General features: G+C 37.7%; 1 protein-coding gene across 2 annotated transcripts in view; it reads right to left on the reverse strand.

Annotated features, from left to right (window-relative positions):
- Nucleotides 1-583: 583 nt before the first annotated feature.
- LOC137250524 (allatostatin-A receptor-like) overlaps nt 584-22,833 on the reverse strand; it is a 239,612-nt gene continuing 217,362 nt past the window's right edge. The window contains exons 7-8 of one of the 2 annotated variants that reach the window (XM_067783480.1): nt 5,813-5,968; nt 584-1,279 (exon numbers count right to left, since the gene is read on the reverse strand). In XM_067783480.1, the coding sequence (XP_067639581.1) occupies nt 1,178-1,279; nt 5,813-5,968 (258 nt within the window). In that variant the 3' untranslated portion in view covers nt 584-1,177. Of the gene's footprint in view, nt 1,280-5,812; nt 5,969-19,738; nt 19,859-22,833 lie in introns of those variants that run through there. The other variant, XM_067783481.1, reaches the window with a different exon arrangement.

Below are 22,833 nucleotides of genomic sequence, written 5' to 3' on the forward strand. Positions count from 1 at the left end.
TCGATAAATTTCTGATAAGTAATCATTAGCTTTTCGAAAGCAAATCAATAACAAACCTATAACACGCCGATAAAAACTAGCAGCACTGCGATAAGAAATCGAAATATTATTGAAATCTAGTCGGAAGTTTTTTATTAACATATCGATAACCGTTCGATAAATAAATGTGTCTCTAGTTTCTCGACATTTAATCTATAGATTTTGATAACAAATCAAAAAATTTTCTATAACAATTAGATAACCTTTTGACAATTTGTCGGTTAGTTTTCGATAACAAATCAAAAAAAGTCCGTTAGGTCATCGATTAAATATCCGTTACTCATAATTTGCCTTCGTTATTGATATTAAATTTATAACACTTCTTTACATCGTACTTAAACGATAACTCATCGATACCAAACCAATAAATAGCTCGTTCATTACAAACCTTTATGACTGCGATAAAAAATTGGTTAGATTATTTGCCTTGCCTTTCAATTTGCTGTATGATTTTGCTCATATAAACTCTACCACCTGCAGTGTTCCCACATTACAATACATTGTTGCGACTACACTTATGTTCACATTATGGACTCAGTTATATCGTAAGCAAAGATTTTTCCACATCAAAAAGTTTTATTCAAATAATTTTCTTTCTACTTGTCGCGGGCAGAGACATTTCCTCTATTTGTAGCATGAGGGTGTAATCGCAATATGTGCATATGTATGTGTGTTGGCCGCATGTCTTTCATCACACCTGCTTATGATAGGACATATTTATGAGTACAGTGCCAGGCACACAGTGTGGGAAAAAATATCAACGTTTGGTCAATAAATTAAATGTTCAAATCAAAATTGCAAATTTTTTGTTAGAGATTTTTTTTTTGGTTTTCATAAGAGCGTAAACAATGCTTGCGCCTAAAATAAATAAAACTTAATTTGCAAAAATATAAAATTTGAAATTCTCAAATATCTTCAGTATATATATATAATATTTTTTCCCACACTGTTCATGCATGTGTGTGTATATTGAGTATACAATTTCAGCCACTTCACTTGTGGCATATATTGCAAAGAGGTTGACTTTACTTGCTTCCAATGCCATATTTCCTTTTTCTTCTTCTTCCTCGTCTATCTGTGGTGGCCACGTGTCATTTATGTCTTGCAGCGTGTCTTTCATATTCTGTACAATGCATACTTATAACATTTCCACATTCGAAACACCATTGCAGTTGGTTGTGCGCGTTGTCTTGGTGATCTGTTGGTTGATTAGCGGCGGCGGTGTACCACACCAAACGACCTGACGGGTAGAGTAAAACATTAAGCTTATTATGGGTAATCCAATGTAAATTCAACGGTATTTTGAAGTATTTGAAGTCAGTAAGTTTGAGCGTACACCAGAAACTTTTGATTCTACATAAGGGTGGTCCTTATTAACCAAATTAAAAATCCTTTCCAGTCTAACCCTTTCAAATGACAATAAGTTCGTAAAATCTATGATATTATAACGTGCCACAGTATATAAACATTTTGCTTCTCATCGTAAGAGGTTAGCGTGTATCGCACAAAGGTTAAAGTTCACAAATAAAATTTTAGTCCTAATAGCGTTATTTGAACTAAAGCCTTCGATGAGATAGAAAGATTGGTAGGTATAATAGCTGCAACCCTAGTCGTCAAGTAGCTAATGAAAAGCTGTTTTCCATAACACTCGCCTGAACCTACAGAACGGTACAATGGGAATGAACTATAATCAAATTGAAATGTTTTTTAAACAAGGATTATTTTGAAGGCATACCTCCGATTACATACTTAGATAATATTTGATATGATAAGTTTAGATAGGATTAGAATGTTTTCGATTTGTTTAGATTATTTTAGGTTAGATTAGATTAGATTAGGTTGGATAAGATTCGCTTATATTTAGGATGAGATTGGATTAGATTAGATTTAAATAAATAAATGTAGGGAGCGGTAACCTCCGAAGATATTTTAAGACGAGCATATTTTCCAATTTGTGTTGCGCTCCTTTCAAATTTTCCTTCAAACTGGTGGGATGGGACCTACGTGTTTTATGCCAACTCCCAACGGCATTTTCAACGCAGATGAATTTTCACTGAGACATTTTCATCGCAGAAATACCTCGACGTGCTTACCAACCACTGGAAAAGGGCGAATCTGCTTAGAAACATTTTCTTCTAATAGAAAGAACTTGTTTCTAAAATTTTGATGCTATTGGATATGCGGTATGGAAAGCGGAGCAGCTAGTATCACACCACGTCGGCCACAAATAGATTAGATTAGATAAGACTAAATTAAATTTAAATGGATTATATAAGATACAACATAATTTAGTAAGATAATACTATATTATATAAGATTGTACTAGATTATATCATATTAGACAAGATACGATTAGATAAAATAAGATGGGCATAGATAAAGATAACATTTGATTTTATAAGATAAAATTGAATTTAGTTAGATTTCATTAGATTAGAATAAATTAGATAGATTAAATTAGATTGAGTAAAAATAGATTATATCATATAGAACCTGAATTACTAAATAAGTTTACATTATTTTATATAAGAAGATTTTATTTCATTAGATTGGATAAGATTAGTCAAGATTATTTTATATTAATTAAGATTGGATTAGATGAGGTTATATTACATAAGACAAGATTGAATTAGATTAGATTAGGTTAGCTTAGATTAAATTAGATTAGATAGATTATATTAGCTTGAGTAAGAATAAATTATATCATATAGAACCTAAATGAATGAATAAGTTTACATTATTTTATATTAGATAAGATTAGATTTTATTTCGTTAAATTAGATAACATTAGTCTATAATCTAGACTAATCTTATCTAATTTAACGAAATAAAATCTAACCTTATCTAATTTAAAATAATGTAAACCTATTCATTGTTCATATTAAATTAGATTGGATATGATTAGATTATATAAGATCGGATTAAATCAGATAAGAAATTAGAATAGATAAGATTAGATTACATTATATAGAACTTATTAAGATAAGACTAGATTATATTACATAAAATAATATTAGATTTTTTTCATTAGATTAGATAAGATTAGGTTGATTATATAAGATAACATACGATTATATTATATAAGATAATAATAATAATTGGGCGTTGTGGCAGCGCACTGACTCATGTGGCCCAATGAAACCAGGCTAGTCCTGTTCAATATTTTCTTATTTATTTATTAATTTTACAACATAGTTATATATATATTTTTTTTTTTGGTTTTTGGGTCGAGCCATTGGTGGGCAGTGGTTTGTCAAGCGTCAAGATCTGAAACTGCTCAGCTACAGAAGAAATATCATCAGCGGAGGGTAAAATTTAAATTAATAGAATATAGAAACAAACATATACAGCATTAACGATTAAGAGATAATAGGACAGTCTTTTTTATAGAAAAAAGGGAGTCCGACATATCAAATGTGTTTGAGTGAGAGTTATAATCTTGGCACAAACACCGGAAAGGTTCGCTAAGTTCGAAATTCGTTCTACATTGTTTTAAACGAAGAGGTTTGTAGTGTCAAGTAGTGCGACAGGGAACACTAAAGTTCACTTCATTCAAAAAAATGGGCTTGAAAATATGCCAACCATTTCTCTACGTCTAGCATGAGTTGGAAGATTGATAAGTTTTAATCGATTGGTATAAGGTGGAAGATTAAGTGAAGAGTCCCACTGAAAATAAATCTTCTAATACTTCTTTGTACTAGGTAGCCAATTGAAAAGTAAAGTTCTCCCTCAGCACATGAAAATCATGCTCTACAAGTCACTTATCGCAATCGTCCTGCTATAAGGTGCAGAAGCATTGACCATGACAACATCAGATGAAGCGGCTCTGGGAGTGTTCGCGTGAAGAGTTCTTCGAAGGATTTATGGACCCCTGCTTGTTGGCAATGGCGAGTACCGAAGAAGGTTTAATGATGAGCTTTACGAGCTTTAGACATCATAGTCCAGCGAATTAAAACGCATAGGCTGCACTGGCTATGCAATGTTATGCGAATGATGAAAGGTGAAGCTCCGGCTAAGAAAGTGTTTCTATTAGAACCCGCTTATGGAAGCAGGGGAGAGGGTGGCCCCCACTACGCTGGAAAGACCAGGTGGAAAACGATTGAAACTCCCTTCGTGTGACCAATTAGCGCCAGTTGGCGGAGAGAGGAAGCAACTGGTGCGCCTTGTTGCGCGGCCATAACCGTTTAAACTGTTAAGCGCCAATTAAGAAAATAAGTAAGATTTGATGAGATTTCATAAGAAATGTTTTGGAATTTTTTTTTTAAATGAGATAGTTCATAGAAAGTGTGAGCCGTCACGGGACGCCGGACAGATGTGAAACATCGACCTTATTTAAAAACATTGATTATGTTATTTTCTGCTTCATGGGATACGCCAGACAAAAAAGTTACATATACTGTAATTGTGGGTCAAAATTGCCCATTGCGATAATGAGCAGTTGTTCGCATTTCTGGATAGAAAAAGTGATGTTTTTTTTTGCGGTATGATACCGTAACATTTTTTGTACGTAATTATCTGGAGCTGCCAATCTTTCACTAACTCGTAAAACTATTTTGAGCTGTGCGGTTGTGGTTTTTGTACTAACATGAAATATAATAAATAGAAAAAGTTTTCTGTAACTTAGGTTTATAATACAAGTATTTGCGAGTTTTTCAAACGATTTTTTATAGTGCGGTTCGAGAAAACTCTGATATGGATAACGAAATATCAAATGATAACGCCAGCGAGGATGATGAAGATGAAATATCGGATGTGGGATCCTTTTATGACCCTAGTTTATCTGAGGGAACAGCCGGAGGAGACGACATTTCTGACAGTCAGTAAGAGTAGGAGTTTTTCCATCATAGAATGGTAAATATATGTGGTCTAATAATTCAGTTCTAAGCGGATCTTGCAGATATTCTAAAGAAAATATTGTAGTAAAAAATATACAAGGCCGCAGTGTTCCGTGAGACAACTTTTTTACGTCTCACGAGTTGGGTATTGAATTGTTGAGGCGTAAGCTAACCTTAGTTGGAACAGTTCGAAACAATAAAGCATTCTTGCCTGTAGAAATTACAAAAATGAAGAAGAAGCCAGAAAATTATGCATATTTCTTCTTTAACAACTACAAAACACATCAGTCGTTGGTTATGTGCCTAAAAAATCGGAAGTATATTTGCTCAGTACATTGCACATAATGTTGAAATCAATGACGACACTATAAAGCCTGAAATCATAGATTTTTACAACAAAACCAAGTCTGGGAATGACACACTAGATCAAGTAATCAGGACATACACTTGCAAGCGTAGAACAACCGGTGGCCAAATCGCGCAGGACTACCTCTGCTCTCAGCAGTCCCGCCAAAGCTGTTGTACGCAATTTCCCAAACGCGCTGAAACTACAAAAAAAAATCTAAAATCGATAAACTTTAAACGAGGTAGTTGCTACATGTGCCCAAATCGATCAGCCAACACAAAATACATCAATAAATGTTTCAGTTGTGAAATATTAATTTGTAAGGATCACTCGGAGATCTCGATCAAATGCAATAAGTGTTCAAAAATACTGAAACTATTTATTATATTCTTTCACAAATTAATTTTATGTATATTAAATAAAAGAACTGATTTCAAACTTGAATAATAATCACCCCCGGAGAGTCCACAAGAAAAGCCCGACGCGTCGCGATGCAAGAAATCGATTTTTTCGCCACAATCATGATACAAATTTCAAAATTTCGTTCAACCAACACGGAATTACTCATTTTTATTGACTTTTACACACTCACCTTCCAGAATGCTTTGCGAAAATTGTCCGACAGGAAAGCGTAAAGTATTGGATTAATGCAGGAGTTCATGTACGCAAGTACGTGCGATATGATTTGTAATATCACCGTTACGTGCGTAGATACATACATATCGAATGCTTTCAACACAAGTATGACCTGCAAGTAGACGGAAGGAAATACATGATGAATATATATACATATGTGTATGTAAGCAGGAACACTTGCTTCGGCTTGGTAAAAAATAATTTATGTGAAATATCTAAACCGGAAATATGGGACACTTGTCAGTTTAATGACTTCCTAAATGGCATAAATTCTATTAGTTGTTGCACCTGTCAAATTAGCGTCTCGGACGTGAACGAATATTGAGTTAGCTTTGTATGCTAATTTATGAAATGTACTGTGATTTATGTATTAGGTGCCTAGTATTTTGTATGGCAGGATATTAATGTCATATTTATAATAATGAGCATAGGATTTTAAATTCAAAAAAATTAAATTTTAATGCAAGGTTGCTGCAGTATTTCAGCAGTCATTTGCAAATGAAGAAGCATCACCTGAAAATGAGAATAGGCAATTGTTAATGAGAAACCTTAAATTAAAAATACAATTTTTCAGTTGCAAATTTGATAAGTCAATTGTAAATTAGAAGGCGTCAATTCGATTTAAGAAGAGTCATTTGTAAATAAGAGAGCGTGAAATGAAAATATGATGAAGTCATAATGAAATGAGAATAAACAATCGCAAATTCCATCAGTTTCTTAATTAAGGTAGTTTAAGTCGTCCTCCACCTGGTCCTTGTAGCGGAGTTGGGCCACCCTATTTTTCTGCTTCCCTAGCCGGGTTCCGACAAAAATACTATCTTAGCTGGAGCGTCATCTTTCATTCACATAAAATGGCTTAACCAGCGCAGCCGCTGCGTTTTTATTCGATGGACTATGTTGATGTCTGCTTAAAGATCGTTGAGCTCATCGTTAAATCCTTTTCGGTACTCGCCACCGCCAATGCGTAGCTGTCTATCAAAATCTCTTGAGAACACTCTCAGAGCCGCTTCATCTGATGTTGCCATTGTCCATTTTTCTGCATCATATAGCAGGACGGGTACGATAAGTGACTTATAGAGCATGAGTTTTGTTAGTCGAGAGAGAAAGTAGCATTTATTGGCAATAGTTTTTTTCGCTCAATTTCTTAGCTACTACCGCTAAAATTTGCCTTACTGTTGTCTATTAGCAAACGCCAAACTGACTCTGTCTGTCACGTACATGTACGCCAAGTCAGTTATTTCCTCCGAATCCCCAACCTCACAATACGAAAAGCTGTCCTGTGAGAATGTGAGGCTTCTACTTAGCTGTAGACTTACCGAGTGCCGGCCTTCGGCTAATTTTACCTCATAAATAATTACACTGTTCAAGGGTTTGATGACTAAAGATTTTGTATTAATCAACTAACCAAATATTGTAAGGAATTTAGGATAACTCCGCTTATTTTACACATTCTGCTAACGTTCGTATCGCTAAACTGTTGAATAAAACACTCCAACATTCTGTATTACAAAATAGTCTTTATTATACTGCTTTGAAAGTATGTACTTCACAATTACACTTCACTTCGCAACTGATCGCGTATTTAAAACAAATTGACTACTGCCTACTCACCTTTCACTCCTTTTATACTCTCTGCGGTCTCGTTCGCTTACTTCTAGGCGTTTCTTCTGCTAGAATTTTCAGCTTAGTTACGAGCTATAAACTTGCTAGCTATAAATTACCGATGCACGTTTGTAGCCTCTCTCATAGCCGTATGCGCGTGTATATGTGAGTAATACTTCCACCGATGATTGCATACTTTTGTGAGTATCTCAGATATATGCATGTGTTTGTGCATATCTCTCCGCTTCTTGTATGTACATACGTGTAGACATAATTATTGATTTGTTTATGTAGATACAAGTGACAGCTTAATATCGGCTTAGAGACGATAGTATGCCTCAATTTTGCTAATATTAGTCACAATATGTATACTGTTATAACTAAATTAATATACAGCAGTGAACAAGAAAAAAACTCTGGCAATTTTTACCAAATTTTCTCGAATACATTTTTCTATTCTCGATTTTTTAAGAACAAACTTCCATAGATTTTGTAACGGAAATTATACAAAGCCATGTTTTAGAAAAAATTCGAAAATTCGAAAAAAAAATACCAACATATCGAAAGGTATCATCATCGTCAGTAATCGGCGCTTAAATGCATAAGGTATTTTAGCCGTTTCATAACAAGTCAGGTCAGCTATTCCTGCTTCGCGAAAACTGACGTAAATTGGAAGCTTTGAGGGAGTTCAAGTCTTCTTCCACTTGCCTCCTCCAATTCAGTGGAGGCCTTTACCTTCCTCTGCTTCCAAACTGCGTTGTCCACTGGTTCTCTCACTAAAGCAGTTTAAAGTCGCAACTGGACACACGGGTACCCGGTTATGCATTCTAGGGTTAATACCTTCAATTTGATACCCATGTCATACAAACACATTCCAGGGTTATCCTAGGTTCATTTTCCTACACGATGATTTTCCCTTATTTTGTCTCCAAAGCTCTCAGCTGAGTATCTAATGTTCGACTACACCCGAACTTAGCCTTCCTTACTTGTTTTCTTTTTATTGCATTGTCATCGGGTTCTGAACTATATTCCAAGTTTCGAGCTTGTAGCTCATCGTGAAGTTACTTAAATTTCAAATACAAAATTCGTAAACAACGCTCTCTACACAGAATCAAGCTAAATAAAACCGTTTAAAAAGTATGTTGATTGTCGACTCTCTTATCGTGAGTCTTCTTCAAGGTATATTCCACACTTAAATTGCTTTCATTATGGAAAGCATACTTTAATTTTCATATTTTGAAAACTTAAAATCCACATTGTTGTTTTTTCTTTTCTTCATCATTTTATTTTTTGCAATCATATTTTAGCTATTTTTCTACAATATAGAGACATACATTTAACATACATATTTCGCCAGGGTATGAACTTAAAACTTTATGAATTTGGGCAAGCACACTACCCTAATAACATTGCGATCTTGGAAGTATGTTTAGGTCAGAACCTAAACGAAATTTTTTAAGTTCCTAAAAATACAACCAATTTTTACAAACAGCTGTTCTTTCGATTATATTTGACCAGTTGTTGATAGGTAATTGTTGTTGTATTTAGTAGACTGAATTTGCTTACACATACTTATATACGTACAGCTCTTATATATATATTTATTTATTTATTTATAAGACTCGTCTTTTAAAGACTGATGTCTTTTAAGCCCATCATCATTAATTAACTTACAATATTTTCATATATAATTAATAATAATAATAACTAATAATAATAATAATTACTGTATATGCATTGGTACGGTAGTGCTGCCTTTTAGAGTTTGTCGTGGTCAGATTAGCTTTGTTACGGGCAAAGCGATGTGCTTCCCAGTTTTCGCGCGTTGGTGTACGTTTCCAACGTATGTATATCTGGTTTCTCGTTTTTATACTTTGTAATACCACTCTTGTAAACCATGGAGGTTTTTTATTGGATACTTTGGCCATTCTTACAGGGATATATTTATCATAAAGATAATTTAAGCTAGAAGTGAAAAAGTCTAGTTTTTGGTTTATTCTGGAAAGAACCAAGCTGTGTTCCAATCAAGGCTGCCAGCCTCATATCTTAATGCATCAATATCAACAGATTTAAAATCCCTGTAATAAAATTGTTTGTGTACATCATTATTAAACTGTAAATCATACGCTAAAAACATCATATCATGATCGGATACTCCTGGAATGGAAAACTGATCACAATGAAGTACGTTTGAACGATCAGACACACATATAATGTCAAGCAGACTTGATTTACAATTATGACCAAAGCGGATGGGAAATTTATTTATTACTTCCAAACCAGCAGAAATCAGCCTGTCTGTTAAATAAATGGAACTGCTATCACTATTGAGAAGATCAATATTGAAATCCCCACATAACGAGACATGCTCATATTTTGGAGCTAACTCAGCAACTTTATTGAAAAGGCCATTAAGATCAAATCTTCTACTAGGATTGTAAACACATACGATCAAACACTTCCTGCAACCATCTCCAATTTCTACCACCAAATACTCAACCGGATCATCACAACTAGATTTAAATATAATCTTTCGATTAATCCCGGATTTGCAGTAGATGCCGATTCCACCACCTTTCGCCCCCATTTGCCTATCCTTTCTTAAGATTTTATTGTCACGCAGTACACAAGTATTATCACATACGGACTCACTAAACCATGTTTCCGTTATGCATACAACATCAATATCAAGGACCTGCAAAATATAATTAATGTAATCAACTTTTTGATTATTAAAGCTTCTAGCATTAAATTAGCATAATTGCAACCCGGTATACTTCCTACTAACAAGCTTCAAGAGAAAATTTATACATTTTTTGTCAGCAGTAAAATTCATATCTGCGTTAAACGTCCTTAGATCCAAAATCGGCGAAGTTTACAGTGGCAGTAATTGAGTAATAGAGAAAAATACACAATATAAAAACAAAAGATGAAATTTACTTACTTACTTACTTACTTAATTGGCGCTTAACCGTCTAAACGGTTATGGGCGTCCAACAAGGCGCGCCAGTCGCTCCTTCGCTCCGCCAACCGGCGCCAATTGGTCACACCAAGGGATTTTAAATCGTTTTCCACCTGGTCCTTCCAACGGAGTGGGGGCCGCCCTCTACCTCTGCTTCCATAGGCGGGTTCCGATAGAAACACTTTCTTGGCCGGAGCATCATCTTTCATTCGCATAACATGGCCTAGCCAGCGCAGCCGCTGCGTTTTAATTCGCTGGACTATGTTGATGTCTGCGTATAGCTCGTACAGCTCATCAATAAATCTTCTTCGGTACTCGCCATCGCCAACGCGTAGAGGTCCATAAATCTTTCGAAGAACTTTTCTCTCGAACACTCCCAAAACCGCTTCATCTGCTGTTGTCATGGTCCATGCTTCTGCCCCATATAGCAGGACGGGTACGATAAGTGACTTGTAGAGTATGATTTTCGTTCGCCGAGAGAGGACTTTACTTTTCAATTGCCTACCTAGTCCAAAGTAGCATTTATTGGCAAGATTGATTCTTCGCTGAATTTCAGTGCTGATGCTGTTGCTAATGTTGATGCTGGTTCCCAAATAAACGAAGTCTTTTACTATTTCGAAATTCTGGCTGCCAACAGTAGCGTGGTTGCCAAGGCGCATATGCGCTGACTCTTTGCTCGATGACAGCAGGTACTTCGTTTTGTCCTCATTCACCATCAAACCCATCTTTACCGCTTCTTTTTCCAGCTTGGAGTAAGCAGAACTAACAGCGCGGGTGTTTAGGCCGATGATATCAATGTCATCAGCATATGCCAGTAATTGCACGCTTTTATAGTATATTGTTCCAGTGCGGTTAAGTTCTGCAGCTAGTATAATTTTCTCCAGCATCAAATTAAAGAAATCGCACGATAGGGGGTCACCCTGTCTGAAACCTCGTTTAGTTTCGAACGGCTCGGAGAGGTACTTCCCAATTCTGACTGAGCTGATGGTGTTGCTCAACGTCATTTTGCACAGCCGTATAAGTTTTGCGGGGAAACCAAATTCAGACATAGCGGCATATAGGCAGCTCTTTTTCGTGCTGTCGAAGGCGGCTTTAAAGTCGACGAAGAGGTGATGTGTGTTGATTCTCTTTTCACGGGTTTTTTCCAAGATTTGGCGCATTGTGAAAATCTGGTCGATGGTAGATTTACCAGGTCTGAAGCCGCACTGATAAGGTCCAATCAGCCGGTTCACGGTGGGCTTCAATCTTTCGCACAATACACTTGAAAGGACCTTATATGCGATATTAAGAAGGCTGATTCCACGATAGTTGGTGCATTTTGCAGTATCCCCCTTCTTGTGGACTGGGCAAAGAACACTTAGATTCCAACCGTCGGGCATGCTTTCGTCCGCCCATATTTTGCTAAGAAGCTGCTGCATGCGCCTTACCAACTCCTCGCCGCAGAACTTGAATAGCTCCGCAGGAAATCCATCAGCGCCCACGGCCTTGTTGTTTTTCAATCTGGTTATTGCTATTCTAACTTCGTCATAATCGGGCGGGGGGACATATATTCCATCATCATCGATTGCGGGATCGGGTTCTTCATCTCTGCGCGGTGAATTGCTGCCTCCATTTAGGAGAGCAGAGAAGTGTTCCCTCCATAATCTAAGCACTCTCTGGACATCAGTTACAAGGTCGCCGTTTTCATTCCTACAGGAGTTTGCCCCGGTCTTAAAACCTTCCGTCTGTCGCCGTATTTTTTGGTAGAATTTTCGGGCGTTATTCCTGGTGGCTAGCAGCTCAAGCTCCTCGCACTCACGCCTTTCTGCTTCTGCTTTTTTCTTCCTGAAAAGGCGTCTCGCTTCCCTTTTCAACTCACGATAGCGTTCACACACTCCTCTTGTCGCGCTCGCTTTTAACGTAGCCCTGTAGGCAGCGTCTTTTCTTTCGGTTGCAATACGGCATTCTTCATCGTACCAGTTGTTTTTTCGTGGCCGCCGGTAACCAATTTTTTCCTCTGCGGCAGTACGAAGTGCTTTGGAGATATGCTCCCACTGCTCCTGTATTCCTTCAGGATGGGTTGTGCTCTCAGAGAGCAGGTGTGAGAGTCGAGTTCCGAAATCATTGGCAGTCTGTTGTGATTGAAGCTTTTCGACGTCTAGCTTTCCTTGTGTTTTTTGTTCCTTGTTTTTAGCCGCGTTGAGGCGGGTGCGTATTTTGGCTGCAACGAGATAATGGTCCGAATCGATGTTAGGTCCTCGGATCGTTCGCACATCTAAAACACTGGAGGCATGCCGTCCGTCTATCACAACGTGATCGATCTGATTGCGAGTATTTCGATCAGGAGACAGCCATGTAGCTTGTTGTATCTTTTTATGCATGAACCTCGTGCTTGATATGACCATGTTTCGAGCACCGGCAAAGTCAATCAGCCTCAGTCCGTTAGGAGAAGTTTCATTGTGTAGGCTGAACTTTCCGACTGTAGGGCCAAAAACACCTTCTTTGCCCACCCTGGCGTTAAAGTCGCCAAGCACGACTTTTATATCATGACGGGGGCAGCGCTCGTATGTGCGTTCTAATTGTTCATAAAAAGTGTCTTTCACCTCATCGTCTTTCTCCTCTGTCGGCGCATGGGCGCAGATGAATGATATATTAAAAAATTTTGCTTTTATTCGAATAGCGGCGAGACGCTCGTCCACAGGCGTGAACGCCAGCACTTGGCGACAAAGTCTCTCTCCCACCACGAATCCGACGCCGAAACTGCGCTTATTCGCATGGCCACTCCAATATATGTCACAATTTTTGATCTTCTTTCTTCCTTGCTTCGTCCAACGCATTTCTTGGATGGCGGTGATGTCAGATTTTGCTTTGACGAGGACATCAACCAGCCGGGCATCTGCACCAATCCCATTCAGGGAGCGGACGTTCCAGGTGCATGCCCTCAATTCATTGTCCTTCAAACGTTTGCCATGGTCGTCATCAATAGAGAGTGTATTTATCCGAGGCTTGTTGTTATATTTCATTGGAGTATGGTTTTACGTGGCGGGTCCCAAGCCCAGCGCACAACCCGCTCAGCGGGGGTGAAAATATTACTTGGCACGTTTATATAGCGAGCCGCTTGCTCCAAGACAGACGCCCGCTTGCAGCCGCACCTAGAGGTGTACAGACGCTGCCGATGAAATCTCGCCCGGCTAGCCCTTAAACCGATTATGTCAGAGTGGCCTAGCCAGGTTGTCGCCTTCTCACATTAGCTCACCGCTAAACGGGTGTTTAGCGGCTACCCAGAGGATACTTGGCCGCAAGCGACCGGCAGTAGTGAGCTGCTTGAACCGCATGCAAAAGAATCGCTCTGGCCATTCCCAGGTGAATGGCGGTTAGAAGCTTCCCCAAAAGATGAAATATATAGGGAAAATAGGGAAAAATGAAGAGTATATAATAAATATGTCAACATTGTTTGTCTTAATTTTTATGTAATGGGACTTGACTGGCTGACAAGTGCATCAACGCTCTCTTTGCTGTCCATAAAAACTGCCTCTTTTCCGTGATGTACTCTCACATAGACTCTCCCTCTAATGCTAAATGCCGACGAAATGAGTTTTTGACGTTTCAGTTGAGTTGTGTAATGCATTAGAGTAGAGCCGGCCACACAAACACTAAAACAATTGCATAAGTGTGTGTAAAAATTGAGTGACAACTCCAAACAGTATGCTAAAAGAAAATGTGGACTGTGAAGTTTGAAATTAAAAAGGACTTTCCTTATTTGATTTCGAGGTAATCCTGATTATATTTACTTATATTCGTATAACTAAGAACGCGGAGGTCGAGCTAGTCAGATAAAACTTTTTTATAAAAGAAGGTATGGTGTGCAATGCAAAATTTACTTTTAAAAAATTTACTTTTTCATTAAGAAAGAACTGACAATAAACAAAAATCCAACATTATCAGTGATTTGCACCAGATGGCGCAACGCTGAATAAATATGGTTGGTAAAAAGGAATAGAAGTAGCAAATTTGCCAGTCAAACACACCACCGCTGTATAGCTAAATGGTTAGCACAGCATGCCTAAAGCGTACTGATGATGAAGGCTTAGCACCCTTCGAAATGGATCTATCTGCGCAGCTATGGCAGGTTGTCTGAAAAATTTTCTGCTTACTATTCCAAAAACAAAAATACAATTTTTCAAATTTAGAAAAATTAAAAAATAACAATAATTATCATTAGAAAAAAATTATTGTTCTGGCCTTGAGCTCGAATCGAACCTTGAATCATTTATCAACAGGCCGATAAAAACAAAAACAATTGTTAATAAACCATGAGCACTTGGGAATGTCAAACAAAGTAATTGACAATAAACAAAAATCCAACATTATCAGTGATTTGCACCAGATGGCGCAACGCTGAATAAATATGGTTGGTAAAAAGGAATAGAAGTAGCAAATTTGCCAGTCAAACACACCACCGCTGTATAGCTAAATGGTTAGCACAGCATGCCTAAAGCATACTGATGATGAAGGCTTAGCACCCTTCGAAATGGATCTATCTGCGCAGCTATGGCAGGTTGTCTGAAAAATTTTCTGCTTACTATTCCAAAAACAAAAATACAATTTTTCAAATTTAGAAAAATTAAAAAATAACAATAATTATCATTAGAAAAAAATTATTGTTCTGGCCTTGAGCTCGAAGAATCGAACCTTGAATCATTTATCAACAGGCCGATAAAAACAAAAACAATTGTTAATAAACCATGAGCACTTGGGAATGTCAAACAAAGTAATTGACAATAAACAAAAATCCAACATTATCAGTGATTTGCACCAGATGGCGCAACGCTGAATAAATATGGTTGGTAAAAAGGAATAGAAGTAGCAAATTTGCCAGTCAAACACACCACCGCTGTATAGCTAAATGGTTAGCACAGCATGCCTAAAGCGTACTGATGATGAAGGCTTAGCACCCTTCGAAATGGATCTATCTGCGCAGCTATGGCAGGTTGTCTGAAAAATTTTCTGCTTACTATTCCAAAAACAAAAATACAATTTTTCAAATTTAGAAAAATTAAAAAATAACAATAATTATCATTAGAAAAAAATTATTGTTCTGGCCTTGAGCTCGAATCGAACCTTGAATCATTTATCAACAGGCCGATAAAAACAAAAACAATTATTAAGAAAGAACTATAAAACAAAGTAAATGTAAAGATAGAAATATACATTTTCAAAACATAAAGTTATTCAATAAAAACAAAATTATGAAAATTAATAAAACTAAGTAGAACGTATAAAAAGATACTTATATTAAATTGTCAATATTAATAATAATAATTAATTATTAATAATTAATATTTAAATTGTCAGTATTAATATGTATGTTCAAAGGAACTTAAAGATACTAACTAAAACGTATTAAAATTCACTTTAACATTGCAGCATATTGTTTTTACTATGTGCCCAAAAAGTATCATGGACTGTTCCTTTTGCATTCACTGTTGATTTTAGTGAGTGACAAGCGAAAGCAAACGATCGTGATCACACATCGTTAGTTTCGGTGTGAAAATACGAACTCAAATTGCACAATGTGCAACTTTTGGCCGGCTTTGCATTAGAGCTCTATTTGCTTTTGTCAAACATTCATGTATGTAGAAATTGCCCTCACCGCCTTGACCAATATCCGATAGCATCATTGTTATCTTTTTGTGTTTACAAAAAGCAGCGACTGCTTTAAGAACCTCTCGCCTATAATATTGGCAATTGAGTTTAAACAGTATTGGCGCTGAGCGCGCTTGGCTTTTTTTTTGTCGCATACGAAAACACACACGTACACTAGGCATGGCAAAACCAATTGCCCGGCATACTTCACCAAACATCTCACTCAAATTTTCTTCATTACATTTTGGTATGCCATTTATAATGAGATCTGTTGTCACCGCCGCACTCTCAAACTGCTCAATTGTTTTTCGCGCCTTTTCTGCTTCCGCTTTGAGCGATAAAAGCTCAGATTGCATGCCATCGATTGCTGTTGATCTCAAGCTCTCAATAGCAGTGACTGTATTTTCAATCACGTCTATTCTTTTCTTCGTACCAGACAACTCAGCAGCTATTTCACTCAACCGCTGCGTAAATCTTTCTTTCAAACCGCTCATGGAGTCGTTTAGCCGTCTGATTATATTCTCCTCGTGTTTATTGAGTCTTTCTTCCACCAATTTCATAAATTCAGCGCTTCGCGTGCCCGACATTTGTTCAAAAATATATATATATATATATATATGTAATTAAATTTACAGAAAAATATAAAATATTGCACGATAAACAATCGGTGGCCCCTCTTAAAAACCTTTAAAATGTTCAACGCGGTCTTATGAAGCTTAAAATTGTGATTTCTTATTTGTATACTTTGTTTAGACACACAAAAAGTCGTGATTTATTGCCAGCCAACACACGCACGTCTACTCTCTTTGCATTCTATCACAATCCCCCCTTATAACCAATGACAATGTTAGAAATTTAGAATGGACATTACAATGAAGTGCAATTTGATTCTATTTATTATGCATAGCTGTCTATTCAATTAATCAGCACAATCGCCTTCACTTCCGCTTACTTGTCTGGAAGTGTTTATAGTGAATGACGGCATCAAGGTACATACATACAACATACATACATCTAATGTGTAAAAACGTTTTATAACTTGTTATACATACAAAAGTACCCATTCAAAATTTGCTCCTTCCACCGTTATTTAAAATCGTATTTTGAGTAGCATTCCATTGAATTAGAGTCTTGTAACATGGAGCTTAGTTTAAGACCCCTGATGATACAAGATGACAGTAAAAATTACGTTTTATGGCGGACAGATCAACTGATGATAAGAATTAGCTTATACTACATATACACGGAGCCTCTTACTCTTAGTTCATCCTCTCATTGCTTGTTCAGCTTCGAACCCAGTGCCAAACAAAATCAAATTCATACAAAAAGCGAACCATCTTAGTTGGTGTTAGTTCATTCTGAACCCTCGTATTGTTGGATGCGAAAAACGTATGAAGATGTTGCAGTATGGCTAGCAGTACTATTGTAACTTCATAAAGGAAAATTTTATGATCTGCGACTGCCAAACGAATGCCGAATGCATTATGACACCTGTCTGGGGAGAGGGTATTTCGCGAACAGAGTAGGTGTCGTGTGAACAAGTTTTCAGCTATAAAACGTTAACTGGCCATATCGAAGAGAAACAAACGAGAGGAATATTGCAGCAAGATAGCATTAGAAATTAATAAAGTACTCAGCTATTAATTATCAGAGAAATAAAAGTCTAAAAGTGGTAAAAAGTTTAAATATTTAAGACAGCTGATATCTTCGTTCTTTTTGAAATGCTCGAACGCTTGACGCAATGAGCAGGATTCATTGACAGTGGTTTAAAATAAAAGAGAGTAAAAATGATATATATAATATAGTATACCCACCTCGAGGAGAAGGAATTTGTGCTCAGTACATTTCTTGGAACAAAAGAAGCATTTAACAATGTCCAAACAGCAGAAATTAAAGGGAACCTCTTGAATAGCACTCATCACCAGATTAAAGAGAAGCAGAAATATAGAGCCGGAGTCGGGCAGGCTTGCGCTTAAGACCTAGCAATTCATGTCAGGATAAATTATTTGTATACACTAACTGGCTTTACGTGAAAGAAATTGAACCTTTCTAGTCTGTTGGAGAGTACTGTAAGCTTCTTCTACGGGAAAGTGTTGGGAGCAGCGCAGCGATTTGCGATGGCTGAAATAAAGGTGCCCTTCATACAAAACTTAAACTGGCACTAAACGCAATGCTTATTATGTACCCGGTTGCGATCGCCTAGACTTGTGAACTACGGTTACTTCAGAATTGTTACCGATTACCGAGACATGTTTTAGAAAAAATTCGAAAATTCGAAAAAAAAATACCAACATATCGAAAGGTATCATCATCGTCAGTAATCGGCGCTTAAATGCATAAGGTATTTTAGCCGTTTCATAACAAGTCAGGTCAGCTATTCCTGCTTCGCGAAAACTGACGTAAATTGGAAGCTTTGAGGGAGTTCAAGTCTTCTTCCACTTGCCTCCTCCAATTCAGTGGAGGCCTTTACCTTCCTCTGCTTCCAAACTGCGTTGTCCACTGGTTCTCTCACTAAAGCAGTTTAAAGTCGCAACTGGACACACGGGTACCCGGTTATGCATTCTAGGGTTAATACCTTCAATTTGATACCCATGTCATACAAACACATTCCAGGGTTATCCTAGGTTCATTTTCCTACACGATGATTTTCCCTTATTTTGTCTCCAAAGCTCTCAGCTGAGTATCTAATGTTCGACTACACCCGAACTTAGCCTTCCTTACTTGTTTTCTTTTTATTGCATTGTCATCGGGTTCTGAACTATATTCCAAGTTTCGAGCTTGTAGCTCATCGTGAAGTTACTTAAATTTCAAATACAAAATTCGTAAACAACGCTCTCTACACAGAATCAAGCTAAATAAAACCGTTTAAAAAGTATGTTGATTGTCGACTCTCTTATCGTGAGTCTTCTTCAAGGTATATTCCACACTTAAATTGCTTTCATTATGGAAAGCATACTTTAATTTTCATATTTTGAAAACTTAAAATCCACATTGTTGTTTTTTCTTTTCTTCATCATTTTATTTTTTGCAATCATATTTTAGCTATTTTTCTACAATATAGAGACATACATTTAACATACATATTTCGCCAGGGTATGAACTTAAAACTTTATGAATTTGGGCAAGCACACTACCCTAATAACATTGCGATCTTGGAAGTATGTTTAGGTCAGAACCTAAACGAAATTTTTTAAGTTCCTAAAAATACAACCAATTTTTACAAACAGCTGTTCTTTCGATTATATTTGACCAGTTGTTGATAGGTAATTGTTGTTGTATTTAGTAGACTGAATTTGCTTACACATACTTATATACGTACAGCTCTTATATATATATTTATTTATTTATTTATAAGACTCGTCTTTTAAAGACTGATGTCTTTTAAGCCCATCATCATTAATTAACTTACAATATTTTCATATATAATTAATAATAATAATAACTAATAATAATAATAATTACTGTATATGCATTGGTACGGTAGTGCTGCCTTTTAGAGTTTTTCGTGGTCAGATTAGCTTTGTTACGGGCAAAGCGATGTGCTTCCCAGTTTTCGCGCGTTGGTGTACGTTTCCAACGTATGTATATCTGGTTTCTCGTTTTTATACTTTGTAATACCACTCTTGTAAACCATGGAGGTTTTTTATTGGATACTTTGGCCATTCTTACAGGGATATATTTATCATAAAGATAATTTAAGCTAGAAGTGAAAAAGTCTAGTTTTTGGTTTATTCTGGAAAGAACCAAGCTGTGTTCCAATCAAGGCTGCCAGCCTCATATCTTAATGCATCAATATCAACAGATTTAAAATCCCTGTAATAAAATTTTTTGTGTACATCATTATTAAACTGTAAATCATACGCTAAAAACATCATATCATGATCGGATACTCCTGGAATGGAAAACTGATCACAATGAAGTACGTTTGAACGATCAGACACACATATAATGTCAAGCAGACTTGATTTACAATTATGACCAAAGCGGATGGGAAATTTATTTATTACTTCCAAACCAGCAGAAATCAGCCTGTCTGTTAAATAAATGGAACTGCTATCACTATTGAGAAGATCAATATTGAAATCCCCACATAACGAGACATGCTCATATTTTGGAGCTAACTCAGCAACTTTATTGAAAAGGCCATTAAGATCAAATCTTCTACTAGGATTGTAAACACATACGATCAAACACTTCCTGCAACCATCTCCAATTTCTACCACCAAATACTCAACCGGATCATCACAACTAGATTTAAATATAATCTTTCGATTAATCCCGGATTTGCAGTAGATGCCGATTCCACCACCTTTCGCCCCCATTTGCCTATCCTTTCTTAAGATTTTATTGTCACGCAGTACACAAGTATTATCACATACGGACTCACTAAACCATGTTTCCGTTATGCATACAACATCAATATCAAGGACCAGCAAAATATAATTAATGTAATCAACTTTTTGATTATTAAAGCTTCTAGCATTAAATTAGCATAATTGCAACCCGGTATACTTCCTACTAACAAGCTTCAAGAGAAAATTTATACATTTTTTGTCAGCAGTAAAATTCATATCTGCGTTAAACGTCCTTAGATCCAAAATCGGCGAAGTTTACAGTGGCAGTAATTGAGTAATAGAGAAAAATACACAATATAAAAACAAAAGATGAAATTTACTTACTTACTTACTTACTTAATTGGCGCTTAACCGTCTAAACGGTTATGGCCGTCCAACAAGGCGCGCCAGTCGCTCCTTCGCTCCGCCAACCGGCGCCAATTGGTCACACCAAGGGATTTAAATCGTTTTCCACCTGGTCCTTCCAACGGAGTGGGGGCCGCCCTCTACCTCTGCTTCCATAGGCGGGTTCCGATAGAAACACTTTCTTGGCCGGAGCATCATCTTTCATTCGCATAACATGGCCTAGCCAGCGCAGCCGCTGCGTTTTAATTCGCTGGACTATGTTGATGTCTGCGTATAGCTCGTACAGCTCATCATTAAATCTTCTTCGGTACTCGCCATCGCCAACGCGTAGAGGTCCATAAATCTTTCGAAGAACTTTTCTCTCGAACACTCCCAAAACCGCTTCATCTGCTGTTGTCATGGTCCATGCTTCTGCCCCATATAGCAGGACGGGTACGATAAGTGACTTGTAGAGTATGATTTTCGTTCGCCGAGAGAGGACTTTACTTTTCAATTGCCTACCTAGTCCAAAGTAGCATTTATTGGCAAGATTGATTCTTCGCTGAATTTCAGTGCTGATGCTGTTGCTAATGTTGATGCTGGTTCCCAAATAAACGAAGTCTTTTACTATTTCGAAATTCTGGCTGCCAACAGTAGCGTGGTTGCCAAGGCGCATATGCGCTGACTCTTTGCTCGATGACAGCAGGTACTTCGTTTTGTCCTCATTCACCATCAAACCCATCTTTACCGCTTCTTTTTCCAGCTTGGAGTAAGCAGAACTAACAGCGCGGGTGTTTAGGCCGATGATATCAATGTCATCAGCATATGCCAGTAATTGCACGCTTTTATAGTATATTGTTCCAGTGCGGTTAAGTTCTGCAGCTAGTATAATTTTCTCCAGCATCAAATTAAAGAAATCGCACGATAGGGGGTCACCCTGTCTGAAACCTCGTTTAGTTTCGAACGGCTCGGAGAGGTACTTCCCAATTCTGACTGAGCTGATGGTGTTGCTCAACGTCATTTTGCACAGCCGTATAAGTTTTGCGGGGAAACCAAATTCAGACATAGCGGCATATAGGCAGCTCCTTTTCGTGCTGTCGAAGGCGGCTTTAAAGTCGACGAAGAGGTGATGTGTGTCGATTCTCTTTTCACGGGTTTTTTCCAAGATTTGGCGCATTGTGAAAATCTGGTCGATGGTAGATTTACCAGGTCTGAAGCCGCACTGATAAGGTCCAATCAGCCGGTTCACGGTGGGCTTCAATCTTTCGCACAATACACTTGAAAGGACCTTATATGCGATATTAAGAAGGCTGATTCCACGATAGTTGGTGCATTTTGCAGTATCCCCCTTCTTGTGGACTGGGCAAAGAACACTTAGATTCCAACCGTCGGGCATGCTTTCGTCCGCCCATATTTTGCTAAGAAGCTGCTGCATGCGCCTTACCAACTCCTCGCCGCCGAACTTGAATAGCTCCGCAGGAAATCCATCAGCGCCCACGGCCTTGTTGTTTTTCAATCTGGTTATTGCTATTCTAACTTCGTCATAATCGGGCGGGGGGACATATATTCCATCATCATCGATTGCGGGATCGGGTTCTTCATCTCTGCGCGGTGAATTGCTGCCTCCATTTAGGAGAGCAGAGAAGTGTTCCCTCCATAATCTAAGCACTCTCTGGACATCAGTTACAAGGTCGCCGTTTTCATTCCTACAGGAGTTTGCCCCGGTCTTAAAACCTTCCGTCTGTCGCCGTATTTTTTGGTAGAATTTTCGGGCGTTATTCCTGGTGGCTAGCAGCTCAAGCTCCTCGCACTCACGCCTTTCTGCTTCTGCTTTTTTCTTCCTGAAAAGGCGTCTCGCTTCCCTTTTCAACTCACGATAGCGTTCACACACTCCTCTTGTCGCGCTCGCTTTTAACGTAGCCCTGTAGGCAGCGTCTTTTCTTTCGGTTGCAATACGGCATTCTTCATCGTACCAGTTGTTTTTTCGTGGCCGCCGGTAACCAATTTTTTCCTCTGCGGCAGTACGAAGTGCTTTGGAGATATGCTCCCACTGCTCCTGTATTCCTTCAGGATGGGTTGTGCTCTCAGAGAGCAGGTGTGAGAGTCGAG

This window comes from Eurosta solidaginis, chromosome 4 (assembly GCF_040869045.1).
Source record: "Eurosta solidaginis isolate ZX-2024a chromosome 4, ASM4086904v1, whole genome shotgun sequence".
In the NCBI taxonomy this organism is placed as follows: Eukaryota; Metazoa; Arthropoda; class Insecta; order Diptera; family Tephritidae; genus Eurosta; species Eurosta solidaginis.